We start from the raw sequence: 12,724 nt of genomic DNA, 5'->3' as shown, positions 1-12,724 counted from the left end.
TCCCACAGCTATCATTGAATTTTTGACTAAATTATATTTCTATCTAGTTACAGCACATTTTATCCCCCTAAGCAGTGCATCACATGGCCGACACTCAGCTCAACAACACTTTATTTGACAAAGATCACTACGAATTCACACTATGCTTCACATTATGAATCCTAAAACACAATTTATATCCTGATCAAAATGCAGTGCACCCTTCTGAAAGAAAAGTGGCATACAAGTTAAATACTCTGGCCCGCTCGGTGTGGCTCCATGGCTGAGCATCAACACATGAACCAAGAGGTCACGGGATCAATTCCCAGTCGGAGCACATGCCTGGGGTTGCAGGCTTGATCCCCAATAAGGGGCATGCAGGAGATAACCTATCAACATCAATATTTCTATCCTCTATTCCTCTCCCTCTGCCTAAAATCAATAAAAATTTAAAAATGTTTTATTTTATTTTTTAGCCTTAGCCGGGTGGTTGAGTATTGACCTATGAACAGGAAGTCACAATTTGATTCCCAGTTGGGGCATATGCCAGGGTTTGGGGCTTAACCAATAATTCTCATCACAGATGTTTCTAGCTCTCGCTCTTTCCCCCTTCCTTTGTGAAATCAACAAAAATACATGTACATTTTTTTAATTTTTACTGATTTAAGAGAGAAACATTAACTTGCTGTTCCACCCACCCACGCATGCACTGGTTGCTTCCTTCATGCGCTGCCACCGGAGACCAAGCCTGCAATTCTGGTGCATCGGGACAGCACTCTAACAACCGGCCAGTGAGATTCTCTTTTCTTATCTGTGAACTGGCACCTACTTTACAGGATCATTGTGAGGATAAGCGGCGCTACACAAATTTAAGCCATTATTCTGCCTGTGGGTTTATTCTAAATTGAAAATATTCATTCAACCTTAAGAATGTCACTTTGTGCCCTAGCTGGTTTGACTCTGGCTAGAGTATTGGCCCAAGGACTGAAGGGTTCCTGGTTAGATTCCGTTCAAGGGCGCAGTCCTGGTGCAAGTATGTACGGGAGGCAACCAATGGATATGTCTTTCTCACATTTCTCGTATGTCTCTCTTACTGTCTTTCCCCATATCTTTCACTCTTTCTAAGAATCACTGGAAAAGTATCCTTTTAATTAATCAGGATAGGATTAATAAATAACAAGTGCCGAAACCAGTTTGGCTCAGTGGATAGACCTTCGGCCTGCGGACTGAAAGGTCCCAGGTTCGATTCCGGTCAAGGGCATGTACCTTGGTTGAGGGCACATCCCCAGTGTGTGTGTGTGTGTGTCGGGGATGGGGGGTGCAGGAGGCAGCTGGTCTATGTTTCTCTCTCATAGATGTTTCTAACTCTATGTCCCTCTCCCTTCCTCTCTGTAAAAAAATCAATAAAATATATTTTAAATAAATAACAATTAAAAAAAATGTCACTTTGTTCACATGCTTAACAAAAATTTTCTGACTCAACCTCAAGTCACTGAAAAGCATCACTTCCTTTCTCCCATTAGCTAAGAAACAAGCAAAGCAGCACCTCCCTCACAGGGGGGCCTGGTAAGAGATACAGAAATGAAGAACTGAACATCCACAGTGAATGGGGCAGAGATACTTTATTATTTGTACTGAAAAGTAAAATCAAATGTCAACATTAATCAATGGGACCAAGAAGAAATGTTACGAATACCCAAGATATAATCTAAATTAAATACAACCTATACCCAATTCAGAAAGCTCAGATCACTGAAGTATTTTTCATATACAGTAGGTTGTCGGAGATCGGTTCTTACGCAGTTTTCGCAGTAAGTGGGAACCCACCTACAGAAGCACCTATGTCACTCACATGGAGCACACACACAGCAGTAATTGTTGTGGGGTCGAACCCTGGGTTCAAAAGAAGACCACCGGAGGCTGATAATTTACTTTAAAAAAGCAGGCAAAAGAATTTATTGAACTGGCCAGGGCAGCCGCAAGGGTACCACACGCAGGCGGACCCTACACGACTGCGCTGCTTTAGGGGCAGGTAGTTATTTTTAAAGGTTCTGAGAAGGAAAACCGCCATTCTGCAACAAACTGTTGTTTGGAATTTTCTGTTCTTCCTAGATAAAATGTTGCTTTCTAGTTTGCTTTAGCCCGTTTGAAGAATGATGAAGATAAACTTAGCTGTCTGACCTTGTAGGCCAGAGACCAGATACACCCACAATCTCAATACCGTGCCAAGTGCACTTTCTCAATTGGATAGAACAGCATTGTTTTTCAAGGCCAGCATCGAGATAACCACTAAGTGCACATAGGGCTGGCTCTTTAATTAAAAAAAAGGAAGTTCTGCCTGTAACCTTGCTTAGAATTTGAATTCATCCTATTTCAATAATGAAATCTCAGCCCTAAAGTCTGTCTCTAGAAGTTGACACAAAGTAGAGATCACAAATATTTGCTGAATGATCCTAATTATTTCATGTGTGTCCATGGCTGTATCACCCCAAAAGAACTAAGGAGAGGAGAAACCTTGCCCAGAGGTTTATAAGGTAGAGTGGGAGCACTGCCCTTCCAGGCCCTGAACCTACCTGGAATTTCACATCAAGCATCTCATTTACTCCATAAAAACAGCTGTGTGTAAATTCTCTTCAACAAACAGCACCTGGAATTCTTCCATCAGAGATTTACCCAAAGAGTCGCCCTTTCAATCCGAACACAAATGCTCCCAGGTGCCATGTGTCCTACATTCCTCCTGGGCCTCCCCCCGACTCAGGAAGAGGACAAAGCCTCCTGCTTCCCAACTGCCAGAACTGGCAAGTTCGGCTTGTGCCAGCCGGCGTGGCTGAGGGGCTGAGCCGGGACCTATGAACCAGGAGGTTCTCCCTGTATGGGCCATTTGAGAGGCAGCCGATCAAGGATTCCCTCATCAATGATGTTTCTCTCTCCCCCTCTCCCTTCCTCTCTGAAATCAATAAAAATATGTGGGTTTTTTTTTAATCTCAGCTTTTTAAAACAAGCATTTACCGAGTGCCTGGTCTTCTTCGGAAAAGGCCACGCTGCTCTTCATCCTAACTCTATTTTAATCCCAGGTATTAATTACTACAGCCTTGTGAGGTAAGGTAGTGTTTTCTCCACTTTACAGATACATAATGGCCCCCAAAAAAGGACATTATGAAGGCCATGAGGCCGGTGGCCCCTGAGGGGCTGGAATCCAGGTCTCCTGAGTCTCCAGCCTGTTCCATTCCCCCGGCAGAAACCCACAGATGGTCACCCATTTATCTTGGTGTCGCTGGGCACTCTACATAGCAAAAGCTCTAGAATAATTTTCATTCAAAAGCTATTTATCGGCCCTAACCGGTTTGGCTCAGTGGATAGAGCGTCGGCCTGCAGACTGAAGGGTCCCAGGTTCGATTCTGGTCAAGGGCATGTACCCGGGTTGCGAGCACGTCCCAGTAGCGGGTGTGCAAGAGGCAGCTGATCAATGTTTCTAACTATCCCTCTACCTTCCTCTCTGTAAAAAAATCATATATATGTCAACCTTGTAGGTCCAAGTACTGTCTCCTCCACCTATGTGCTAGGTGACACGGAGGAAGCCTCCTTGGGAGAATTCCCCTCTACAAATGGAGATAACAGTAACCACCCAACAGCCCTGTCCTGAGAAGATGAAAGTGAAACGCCTGGAACTGTATCAGACAGACGGTGGGCGGTTAGTAATTACGGTTTCCCTTCACCTCCCCCGTCCGCCCCGCGAGCTTCGGGGTTCACTCCCTCTGCCCTGCCGCAGGGGATCCCCGGCCCGCGGCCTGCACGTGCGCGGCCTCCCGGCTCCCCGCGCCGCGGGCCCGGCCCTACCTGCATGGAGTCGGCGCTGACGATCTCGCCCCCGAGCCGCTGGCCGAGCTGCAACGCCAGCGTGGACTTGCCGGTGCCCGTGGCCCCGAGGATCACCACCAGCGGCAGGGCCCGCTGCACGCCCCGGAGCCCGTGGCCCGCAGACACGGCGCGTGCGGCCGCCGCCGCCGCCGCCATCTTGGCGACATCTGCGCCTGCGCGGGAGCAGCTGTCCCCATGACAACCGTCAGCGCGCCTGTGCAAAGCTCTGGCTGAGCCGGGAGGAGGGAGCCGCGGAGCCCAGGTCCCCAGGCTCCCGACGTGAATGCCGTCAACTAAGGGGTGTCATCGCTTACAACTACCAACTCTCCCACACAGGCTGGCAGTCCTGTCTGAAATACAGTGATCCCTGCATGAATATAAGCCCAACCAATGGACACGATCACCAGGGGGATGGGGACATGAGTGGGGGGAGGAGGGGATGGAGGCTTAATGGAGGGAGGAGGACACATATGTAATACCTTAATAAAAAAAATTAAAAATAATAAAAAATTTAAAAAGTTCACCAAAAAAGGAAAACAGTACTTATACTACTAAAATCTTCTAATTGTATTAACCAATCAGGTTTTACAACCTAGTCTAGACTGTGTATTAGATCCAATTGTAGAAAAAATAAATTGTGTAGGCAAAAAAAAACAGATGTCATAAAATGCTCTACCAGAAGTTTTGATAACTGATCAAATTTATTATTTCATTTTAAAAAGTGGGAAAAGAATTCTAGGAAGAAAAATAAAATAGAATAGAATTATCCCTGTCATTCTTTTCCAGCACCCAGTTATTTTTCTTCAGAGCACTGATTACAATATAAAATTATAAACTGACCTCTTGTCTGTTGTCTGACTTTCCACTCTAGGCTGTTGGTTCCATCAAAGGAAAGAACAGCTCCTGCCTAGGTCATTGCTGTATCTCCAGTTCCTAGCACAGTACCCTAGTAGGCTCCCAATATTGTTGTTGTTGTTTTAAATATATTTGTATTGATTTCAGAGAGAAAGGGAGAGGGAGAGATATAGAAACATCAATGATGAGAGAGAATCGTGAATAGGCTGCCTTTCAAAGGCCCCACACAGGGGAGAGGGCCCATAATCAGGGCATGTGTCCTGACCTGAATCACACGGTGACCTCCTGGTTCATAGGTCAACGCTCACCCACTGAGCCAAACCACCAGAGCTTGTTCTTTTTTTAATGAAGCGCTTTACAAATGTCAGACTTTTTTTAAAAAATGAGTCACCCTTTTTTATGTTTTGTGTTTTTATTTTTTATTTTTTATTGATGAGAGAAAGAGAGAGAGATTGAGAGAGAAGGGGGGAGGCAGAGAGAGAAAAAGAAATATAGATTTCTGTTGTTTCACTTGTCTATGCTTCATTAGTTGTTTTCTTTCTTTTTAATATTTTATTGATTTTTTACAGAGAGGAAGAGAGAGTGATAGAGAGCTAGAAACATCGACCAGCTGCCTCCTGCACACCCCCTACTTGGGATGTGCCCGCAACCCAGGTACATGCCCTTGACCAGAATCAAACCTGGGACCCTTGAGCCCACAGGCTGACGCTCTATCCACTGAACCAAACCGGTTTTGGCAGTTGTTTTCTTATATGTGACCTGACTGGGGATCAAACTGCAACCCTCTAACCAACTGAGCTGCGAACAGGGCCCAATATTGTTAAATGGAGAGCCGAATGGCTTGCCTATCTAGTGCTGGAGCCAGTCAGCTCAGGGGCGTGGCATTCTCCAGGATCAACTCTGCCCTGTTATCAGGCCAGGGTGGCTGCACTAATGTTTTCATCCCACAGCGCCAACTCAGACACAACCAGAAGGCAGGCAAAACATTCCAGTGCCATCTCTTTGAGGAGAAGATGCAGGAGATGGAGTGAGAAAAAAGAAAAACAAGCCAACTACCCACAAAAGATGAAGAAGAAAAGTAAAGCAGGCAGAAAGGATAAAATATCAATCCTCCCATGTGGCTCAGTGGTTGGAGTGTAGCCCTGTACACTGAAAGGTCAGGGGTTTGATTCCCAGTCAGGGCCCATATCTAGGTTGTGGGTTCGATCCCCAAACTGGTCAGGGCACATGCAAGATGCAACTGATGGATGTTTCTCTCTCACATCGATCAATCTCTCTTTCTCTCTCTCTCTCTCTCTCTCTCTCTCTCTCTCTCTCTCTCTCTCTCATATATATACACACTCAATCAATGAAAATCTCCTTGGATAAGGATTAATTTAAAAAGAAAAAAAAAAAAAAAAAAAAAAAAAGCAGGTGAGGAGAATTCAGACAAGAGAAGACCAAAATCCAGGGGACTCCACAATCTTGAAGAAAGGGCTTTGGAATCAGATGGACCTAGATTCAAATCCTTGCTCTATCACTTATCATCGGTGTGGCCTCATACGGTTTCCTCAATGTTTATATCATTAAATACCTCTCAAGATTTCCATAGGGAGAAAATGAAGTAATGTCTGAAAAGTGTCAGCTACAATGCCCTGGCACATAACAACCACCATTTTTGAACCCTTTGTATTATTATAAAAGCAACACTCCATCTGCCTCACTAAAGAGGTAAGAGCAGCCACCTAAAGGTCCAACATGTTCAGTAATGTGTAAACGTGTCTAAATACCTCCTGTACAAACCCTTTCTTAGCCAATGTAAGCGTTAATTTTTTTTTTCTTCCTGAGTTACTTGTCTCTGCCTAGCTCTCAAATCATGTCACCAAGATCCCCTGGGCCACAGGAATTACTCCTGGAAGTTTAGAGCATATGTGAGAATATCCGCCAATATGTGTCCTGCCAGCAATAACTATGAATACATCTCTCAATCACTTCGATCACCCTGACATAATGGCCACTCCTGTAGCCAGATGTATTGTTTGGAAAACACCAGATCCCAGGGTCCCCATACCTCCCTTTCTCAGTCCAATCTGCTTTGATCAAAAGCCTTGTTCTCTCCAATTTGTGGTACCTGCCTGGGGCTGGTATTAAAATCAAGATGTGAGGCCACATATTGGCAGACACTCAACACGATGGTTGTTAACTGTAGAGCCTTTTGCCTGGAGACTTTCAGAGGGTACAGTTACCATGGCAACCAACAGAAAGATGACAGGCTGGAGAAATGATGCAAATAAAGCAAAAGGGAGGCTAATTTCGAGATGACAATCTGACCATGACAGAGTACGCTCACTCACAGATGGGAAAGCATTGTCCCAGTCATGACCAGGTGACTGTTACTAGAGAGAGGAAAAGAGGGGGGTGGAATTTACCACCGAGAGACCAGAAGAGGGAGAGGCTGGTTGCCAAGGCAACTGGGAAGAAAGGAATGAAAAAAAAATAAAAAAAACGGGGCTTTACCACAGCAGCAGAAAATTGCTTCTAGCCAAGCAACACAGGACTGTTGCTATAGAAACAAAGAGAACAGGGATCCTGTAGACCATTGGGGAGAATTATCACTAAAATGCTGAGCAGGGAAGATCCTAAATCAGAATGGAGCCCAGGGTCCAAAACAAATGGGAAGCGAGAAAAACACTGTGCCGTTTCCATTCATTGTAGTTCCGCCAGCCCCACCACAAGAGAATGGGAGCGTGTTTTGTAATACCTTCATAGTATTTTATTTGTACCTCCGTCTCCCTAATGATCCTCTAAACTCTACCAAGAATAGTTCCTGCAGGTAATCCGTAACTTGAAATCCTAATTGGAGAGATTAAGGGGGAATTGGGAAATTGAAGTCTATGACCAAGAGCTAATAAGTATTTCTGAAAACATCATAAAACCCTCTAGGGAGAAGCTTTGCAGGGTAATAAGGAGACAAAAGGTGACAAAAGGAAGTCCAAAAGCTACATGTAGTCATCCCAGGTATGAGCTTCAGCCCTCTCTCCACCTTTCATGAGGCCAGATGGGATGTAGCTCCATCTTTTCTGTACGATAGCTCACGAGGAAAGGGGGCCTTTAGATTAAAGGATATGTATTGATGGAGAGGGGAAGGATGCAGAGCCCGTCTCCAACGTACGCCACTGCTTACAGGTTATTTAGAGAAAATAAATTCTATTTTAAAAGGCAAAAATGGCACAGCTGGTGTGGCTCAGTAACTGAGCATCGACCTATGAACCAGGAAGGAAATTACAGTTCGATTCCCAGTCAGATGGGACCCAGCCTGACTGTACAGAGTACATGCCTGGCTTGCGGGCTCCATCCCCATTTGGAAGGATGCAGGAGGCAGCGAATCAATGATTCTGTCATCATTCATGTTTCTCTCTCTCCCTTCCTCTCTGAAATCAATTAAAAAATACTTAAAAAAAAAAAAAAGACAAAAATGTTGGGATAGGTTCAGTCTGGAAGGGCATGTCTAAAATGTAGGAATGAGGCACCAGGGATGCTGAAGCTACTTGGAGGGAAATAATTCCTTACATGCCCTTCTGGAAGTCCACCGCATCCACCTCATTGTCGCCCACGTGTGTGAGCGTGGTACCCTAAGGAGCCGTGTGTAGTCAGGCTGGGCCCCTCTGCACCTATTTCCTGTTCCTTAGGAAACTGAGAGCAGAACATTGGGCTGGATGCACATGGGAACATGGCAGAAAAGGAGAAAGAGAGAAGTGCAGAAAGATAGAAGGGAAATCTGGGTGATGACTCATTCGTGTTTATTATAATATCCTATGTATATTTTAAATAATTTATTTTTAACATTTTTGGGAAAAGAAACACACTTGAGAAGAAGGCTAAAGGCGAAACCACTAGAGTGGAGGGTCCATTCGAAGGGAAGCATCTAGAACGGGGTTCTGGAGGATTCTGTGACAGTCCAGACAGAAGGAAGAATGTGGGAGGACTGAAGCATCTGTTTCTAAGGAAAAGAAGAAAGCTGGGTCAAGGACAAACACTAGTTTGTTTGTTTGAAAAAACTCAAGGTGCCTTTGCAACCTAACTCCATACTAATTAGGTATCCTAAGTAAAAAATGCTTTCTGCCGGAGTACTTCATGATGAAGTCGGTACTTGTATTGGTTTTCCAGAGCTGCCATGCCGCCATAACAAATGACCATGGAGGGGGCGGCTTAAGACAATGAAACTGCATTTCCTCCCAGTTCTGGGCCTGAAGTCCAAAACCCTGGGGTAGGCAGGGCCATGCTCCCTGCTTCCATCGATGGAAAAACCCTTCCTTGCCTCTGCCAGCTTCTGGTGGCTGCTGACAATCCTTGGCATTACTGGTCTGCGGCAGCATGACTCCAGTTCTGCCTTAGTCTTCACATGGCCCTCTTCTCTGTCCGAATTTATCCCCCCCTCCTTTTTTTAAAAAATTGATTTGAGAAAAACATGGGTTTGTTACAGTTCCACTTACAGGAGAGGGATAGAGAGTTAGAAACATCGATGAGAGAGAAACATCGACCAGCTGCCTCCTGCACACCACCTACTGGGGATGTGCCCGCAACCAAGGTACGTGACCTTGACCAGAATCGTACCCGCAGGCTGAAGCTCTATCCACTGAGCCAAACCGGTTTTGGCTCATTGGTTACTTCTTGTATGTGCCGTGACCCGGGACTGAACACACAACGTTGGTGTGTCAGGATGATGCTCTAACCAACTGAGCTACCCAGCCAGGTCCTGAATTTCTCTCTCTTTAGGACACCAGTCATTGGATTAGGGCCCAGCCTAATCCAATATGACCTCATTTTAGCTTGATTACATCTGCAAAGGTTCCATTTCCAAATAAGGCCACATTCACAGGTACTGGATAAACCTGAATTTGGTGGGGAATATTATACAACCGAGTACAGTGTCTGTCAGTAATTCCAACACATTCTATTGGTTTGGTGAATTGCTCTTTCTATTGATGATTGATTAATTCGAATTTAGGAGCATCAGAATTGCACAAAACAGGCAAGAAGAGAGTAGAGCTCACGATGTTATAGGGTTTATACCTAAAGAGTTAAGGGTTTGCTTTAGAGCACACCAGAATATTTTCAAAGGATGCTTCACTTTGGACCTTCTGGAGAGAAGAGAGCCCGCATATCCACAGGGCATCCCTGAAGGCTTCGAAATCAGAGTGGGGAAGGTGCAAGAGGAAAAAGGTGCAGAGGTCCTTGCCAGTTCTAATCTCAGGGCTTTTTCTTTTCTTTTTTTTAACATGGAATGATTCATGAATGTGTGTGTCATCCTTGCGCAAGGGCGATGCTAATCTCTGTATCGGTCTAATTTCCATTTATTCATTCACTATCATTTCAATTTTAGTGTGTGCGCTGCCAAAATGAGCACCTCACGGCTCTTTTAAACTTTACCCTGTACTCCGTGGCCCTCCTCTCTCACGGCTTGGCATTCTGGATCTTCATCATCTTTACAACTTGAGTTCAAACCCTTTTCTAAAGCTTCAGTGTCACATTTCCTGTGTCCCCAACCACAATCAGTTTCTTTCCCTGACTTCCCTATTTCAAAGAATCACAGAGGATGTTTGCTATTGAAAGGATCCTCTTAGAAATCTAGTGCAAACCCTCTTGTTTTGTAAAGATGAGACCAGCCAGTCAACAAAGCACACCAGATTTTTCTCCTTCCCCTAGGCTCCACATCACCTTCCCAATCCCCTTTCCCCAAAGCTTCTCCCTTAGTCTAGAATGCATTCTCCTCCTCATTTAGCCAAATACCACTGGTACTTCCAGTTCCAATATCCTCAACAAGAACTTTCTTAATGACTCCAAACCAAGTACTCTTCCCCTTCTGAGTCTTGTAACCCTTGTCTGAGACACATACTGCCTTAGTGTGTAATCATGTTTGCACGCTCATAAACTTTCATAAGGAACTACAGTAGCTTCATCTTCATTGCTCTTAACTATGTGGAAGATACTATTCCAGGAACTTTACATATAAAAATTTATTTACTCTTCACAACAGTTCTATGAGGTAGGTATACTATTATATCCATTTTAGAAAAGAAGGAAACCCACTTTGCGAGGTGATTTGCCTAACACAGCCGTCGGCAAACTCATTAGTCAACAGAGCCAAATACCAACAGTACAATGGTTGAAATTTCTTTTGAGAGCCACATTTTTTAAACTTAAACTTCTTCTCACGCCACTTCTTCAAAATAGACTCGCCCAGGCCGTGGAATTTTGTGGAAGAGCCACACTCAAGGGGCCAAAGAGCCGCATGAGGCTCGCAGTTTGCCGACCACTGGCCTAACATTACAGAGGCAGTTGTCTTTAACCTTTATACAGGGTGGAGCAAAAGTAGGCTTACAGTTGATCTTATGGCAAATAGTTTATTCTATATATATAAAAGGCTAATAAGCAGTGTCTGTCCCCTTGGGAGTTTGACCAAGAGACCGGAAGTTCAATTGCTCGCTATGACATGTGCAGACCACCATGGGGCGGTGCAGAACGAAGGAGGGCCCTGGCCAGCAGCCGGCAGCTGGAAGGAATGCCCCGGCTGGCAGCCAGAAGGCCCGGATTGGCCCGGATCGCCGGCCAGGCCTAGGAACCCCACCCACGTACAAATTTCTTGCATTGAGCCTCTAGTAATTCATAAAAATAATACAAGAATAAGCTGTTTCGCAAACTCACAACCGAAAAACTACTTTTGCCAGACCTTTTGAATATTTTTGTATCTTTGCATTTCTGCAGGTTTGATTCTAAACCCTTATTCCAATGTTTTACTAAGTGTGACCTCAGGATTCCACCTTCCTCCTTAATTATCAGCAATGTAGATTTCTGGCCCTGACCTACTGCATCAGGGTTTTGGAGGTAGTTAAATTTTAAAAAACACAGTCGGATTTGAAAATCTCTGCCGGAATAAAATAGGCATTAGAGGATTTAATGACTGAATGGAGTCAGCTGACTCCAGCTCAGATCCAAGGTACTGCAGTACCAAGTAAGGACAAATGGATGACACGGATGTGCACTGACATCATACACGTGCAGCTCCTGCCTGCCGTGGGTCATGGGATGCTGAGGACCCAGCAGAGATTCAGGGTTTGGCTCTCTTTTCCTCCTCTGCCTATCTCAGTCTCTCCAAAACTTGGCTACTCCTTCCTGGGTAATTTACTGTTTCTTGAGGCATCAATATGTATACTCACATTATTTCAAAGTACTCCACTTGGGAAGCTTTCTTCTTTTATCAATCCTTCCTGTGTGTCACCTATCAATAGGATGAATCTGTATCCTATATGTGGCTTTTTAAAAAAATATATATATTTTATTGCATTTTTACAGAGAGGAAGAGAGAGGCAGAGAGAGTTAGAAACATCGATGAGAGAGAATCATTGATCAGCTGCCTCTTGCACACCCCCTACTGGGGATGTGCCCGCAACCAAGGTACATGCCCTTGACCAGAATTGAACCTGGGACCTTTCGGTCCGCAGGCCGATGCTCTATCCACTGAGCCAAACCGTTTCGGCCCTAGATGTGGCTTGTTAAATGGTTTAAATAACACTAATCATTTGGGGAGAAAATACTTGCAAATTACATATCTGATAAGGTTAATATACAGAATATATAGAGAACTCCTTAAAAAATCCAATTAAAAACTGGGCAAAGAACTTGAGCAGCCATTTCTCCCAAGAAAAAATACAAATGGCCAATAAGCACATGAAAAGATGCTCAATATCACTAATCATTAGATAACACAAATCAAAACCACAACAGCTCCTACCTCACATCTGTTAGGATAATTACTATTTAAAAACAAAAACAAAAAACAGTGGCCCTGGCCAGGAAGCTGGTGAGTCGTCCTATATGCAGGTTCAGTCCCAGTAAGGACATAGACAAGAAGCAACCGAGGAATGCACGAATGCATGAATGGGTGGAACAAATCAATGTCTCTTGAAAAACCGATAAATTTAAAAAAATGGTAAAGATCATAAATTAAGACAACTTAAATGTATGTGTATTTACTACAATAAAAATAATTGGG

The 12,724-nt window shown here is 44.4% G+C and overlaps 1 protein-coding gene and 1 pseudogene across 7 annotated transcripts in view; both read right to left on the bottom strand.

The window, feature by feature from the left end:
* Positions 1 to 4,019, bottom strand: part of TRIT1 (tRNA isopentenyltransferase 1) — a 38,718-nt gene extending 34,699 nt beyond the window's left edge. For 4 of the 7 annotated variants that reach the window (XM_045584808.1, XM_045584806.1, XM_045584807.1 and 1 more), the window contains exon 1: positions 3,817 to 4,019. In XM_045584808.1, the coding sequence (XP_045440764.1) occupies positions 3,817 to 3,993 (177 nt within the window). In that variant the 5' untranslated portion in view covers positions 3,994 to 4,019. The remainder of the gene's footprint in view (positions 1 to 3,816) is intronic. The other 3 variants (XM_036446918.2, XM_036446924.2, XM_045584804.1) reach the window with 2 other exon arrangements.
* A 5,925-nt stretch (positions 4,020 to 9,944) lies between these two features.
* On the bottom strand, positions 9,945 to 10,074 carry LOC118725045 (annotated as a pseudogene).
* Between the last annotated feature and the right edge of the window lie 2,650 nt (positions 10,075 to 12,724).

The sequence above is a fragment of the Pipistrellus kuhlii genome, unplaced genomic scaffold, assembly GCF_014108245.1.
Source record: "Pipistrellus kuhlii isolate mPipKuh1 unplaced genomic scaffold, mPipKuh1.p scaffold_m20_p_2, whole genome shotgun sequence".
Classification (NCBI taxonomy): Eukaryota; Metazoa; Chordata; class Mammalia; order Chiroptera; family Vespertilionidae; genus Pipistrellus; species Pipistrellus kuhlii.
This window is presented reverse-complemented; position numbering and strand designations above follow the sequence as displayed.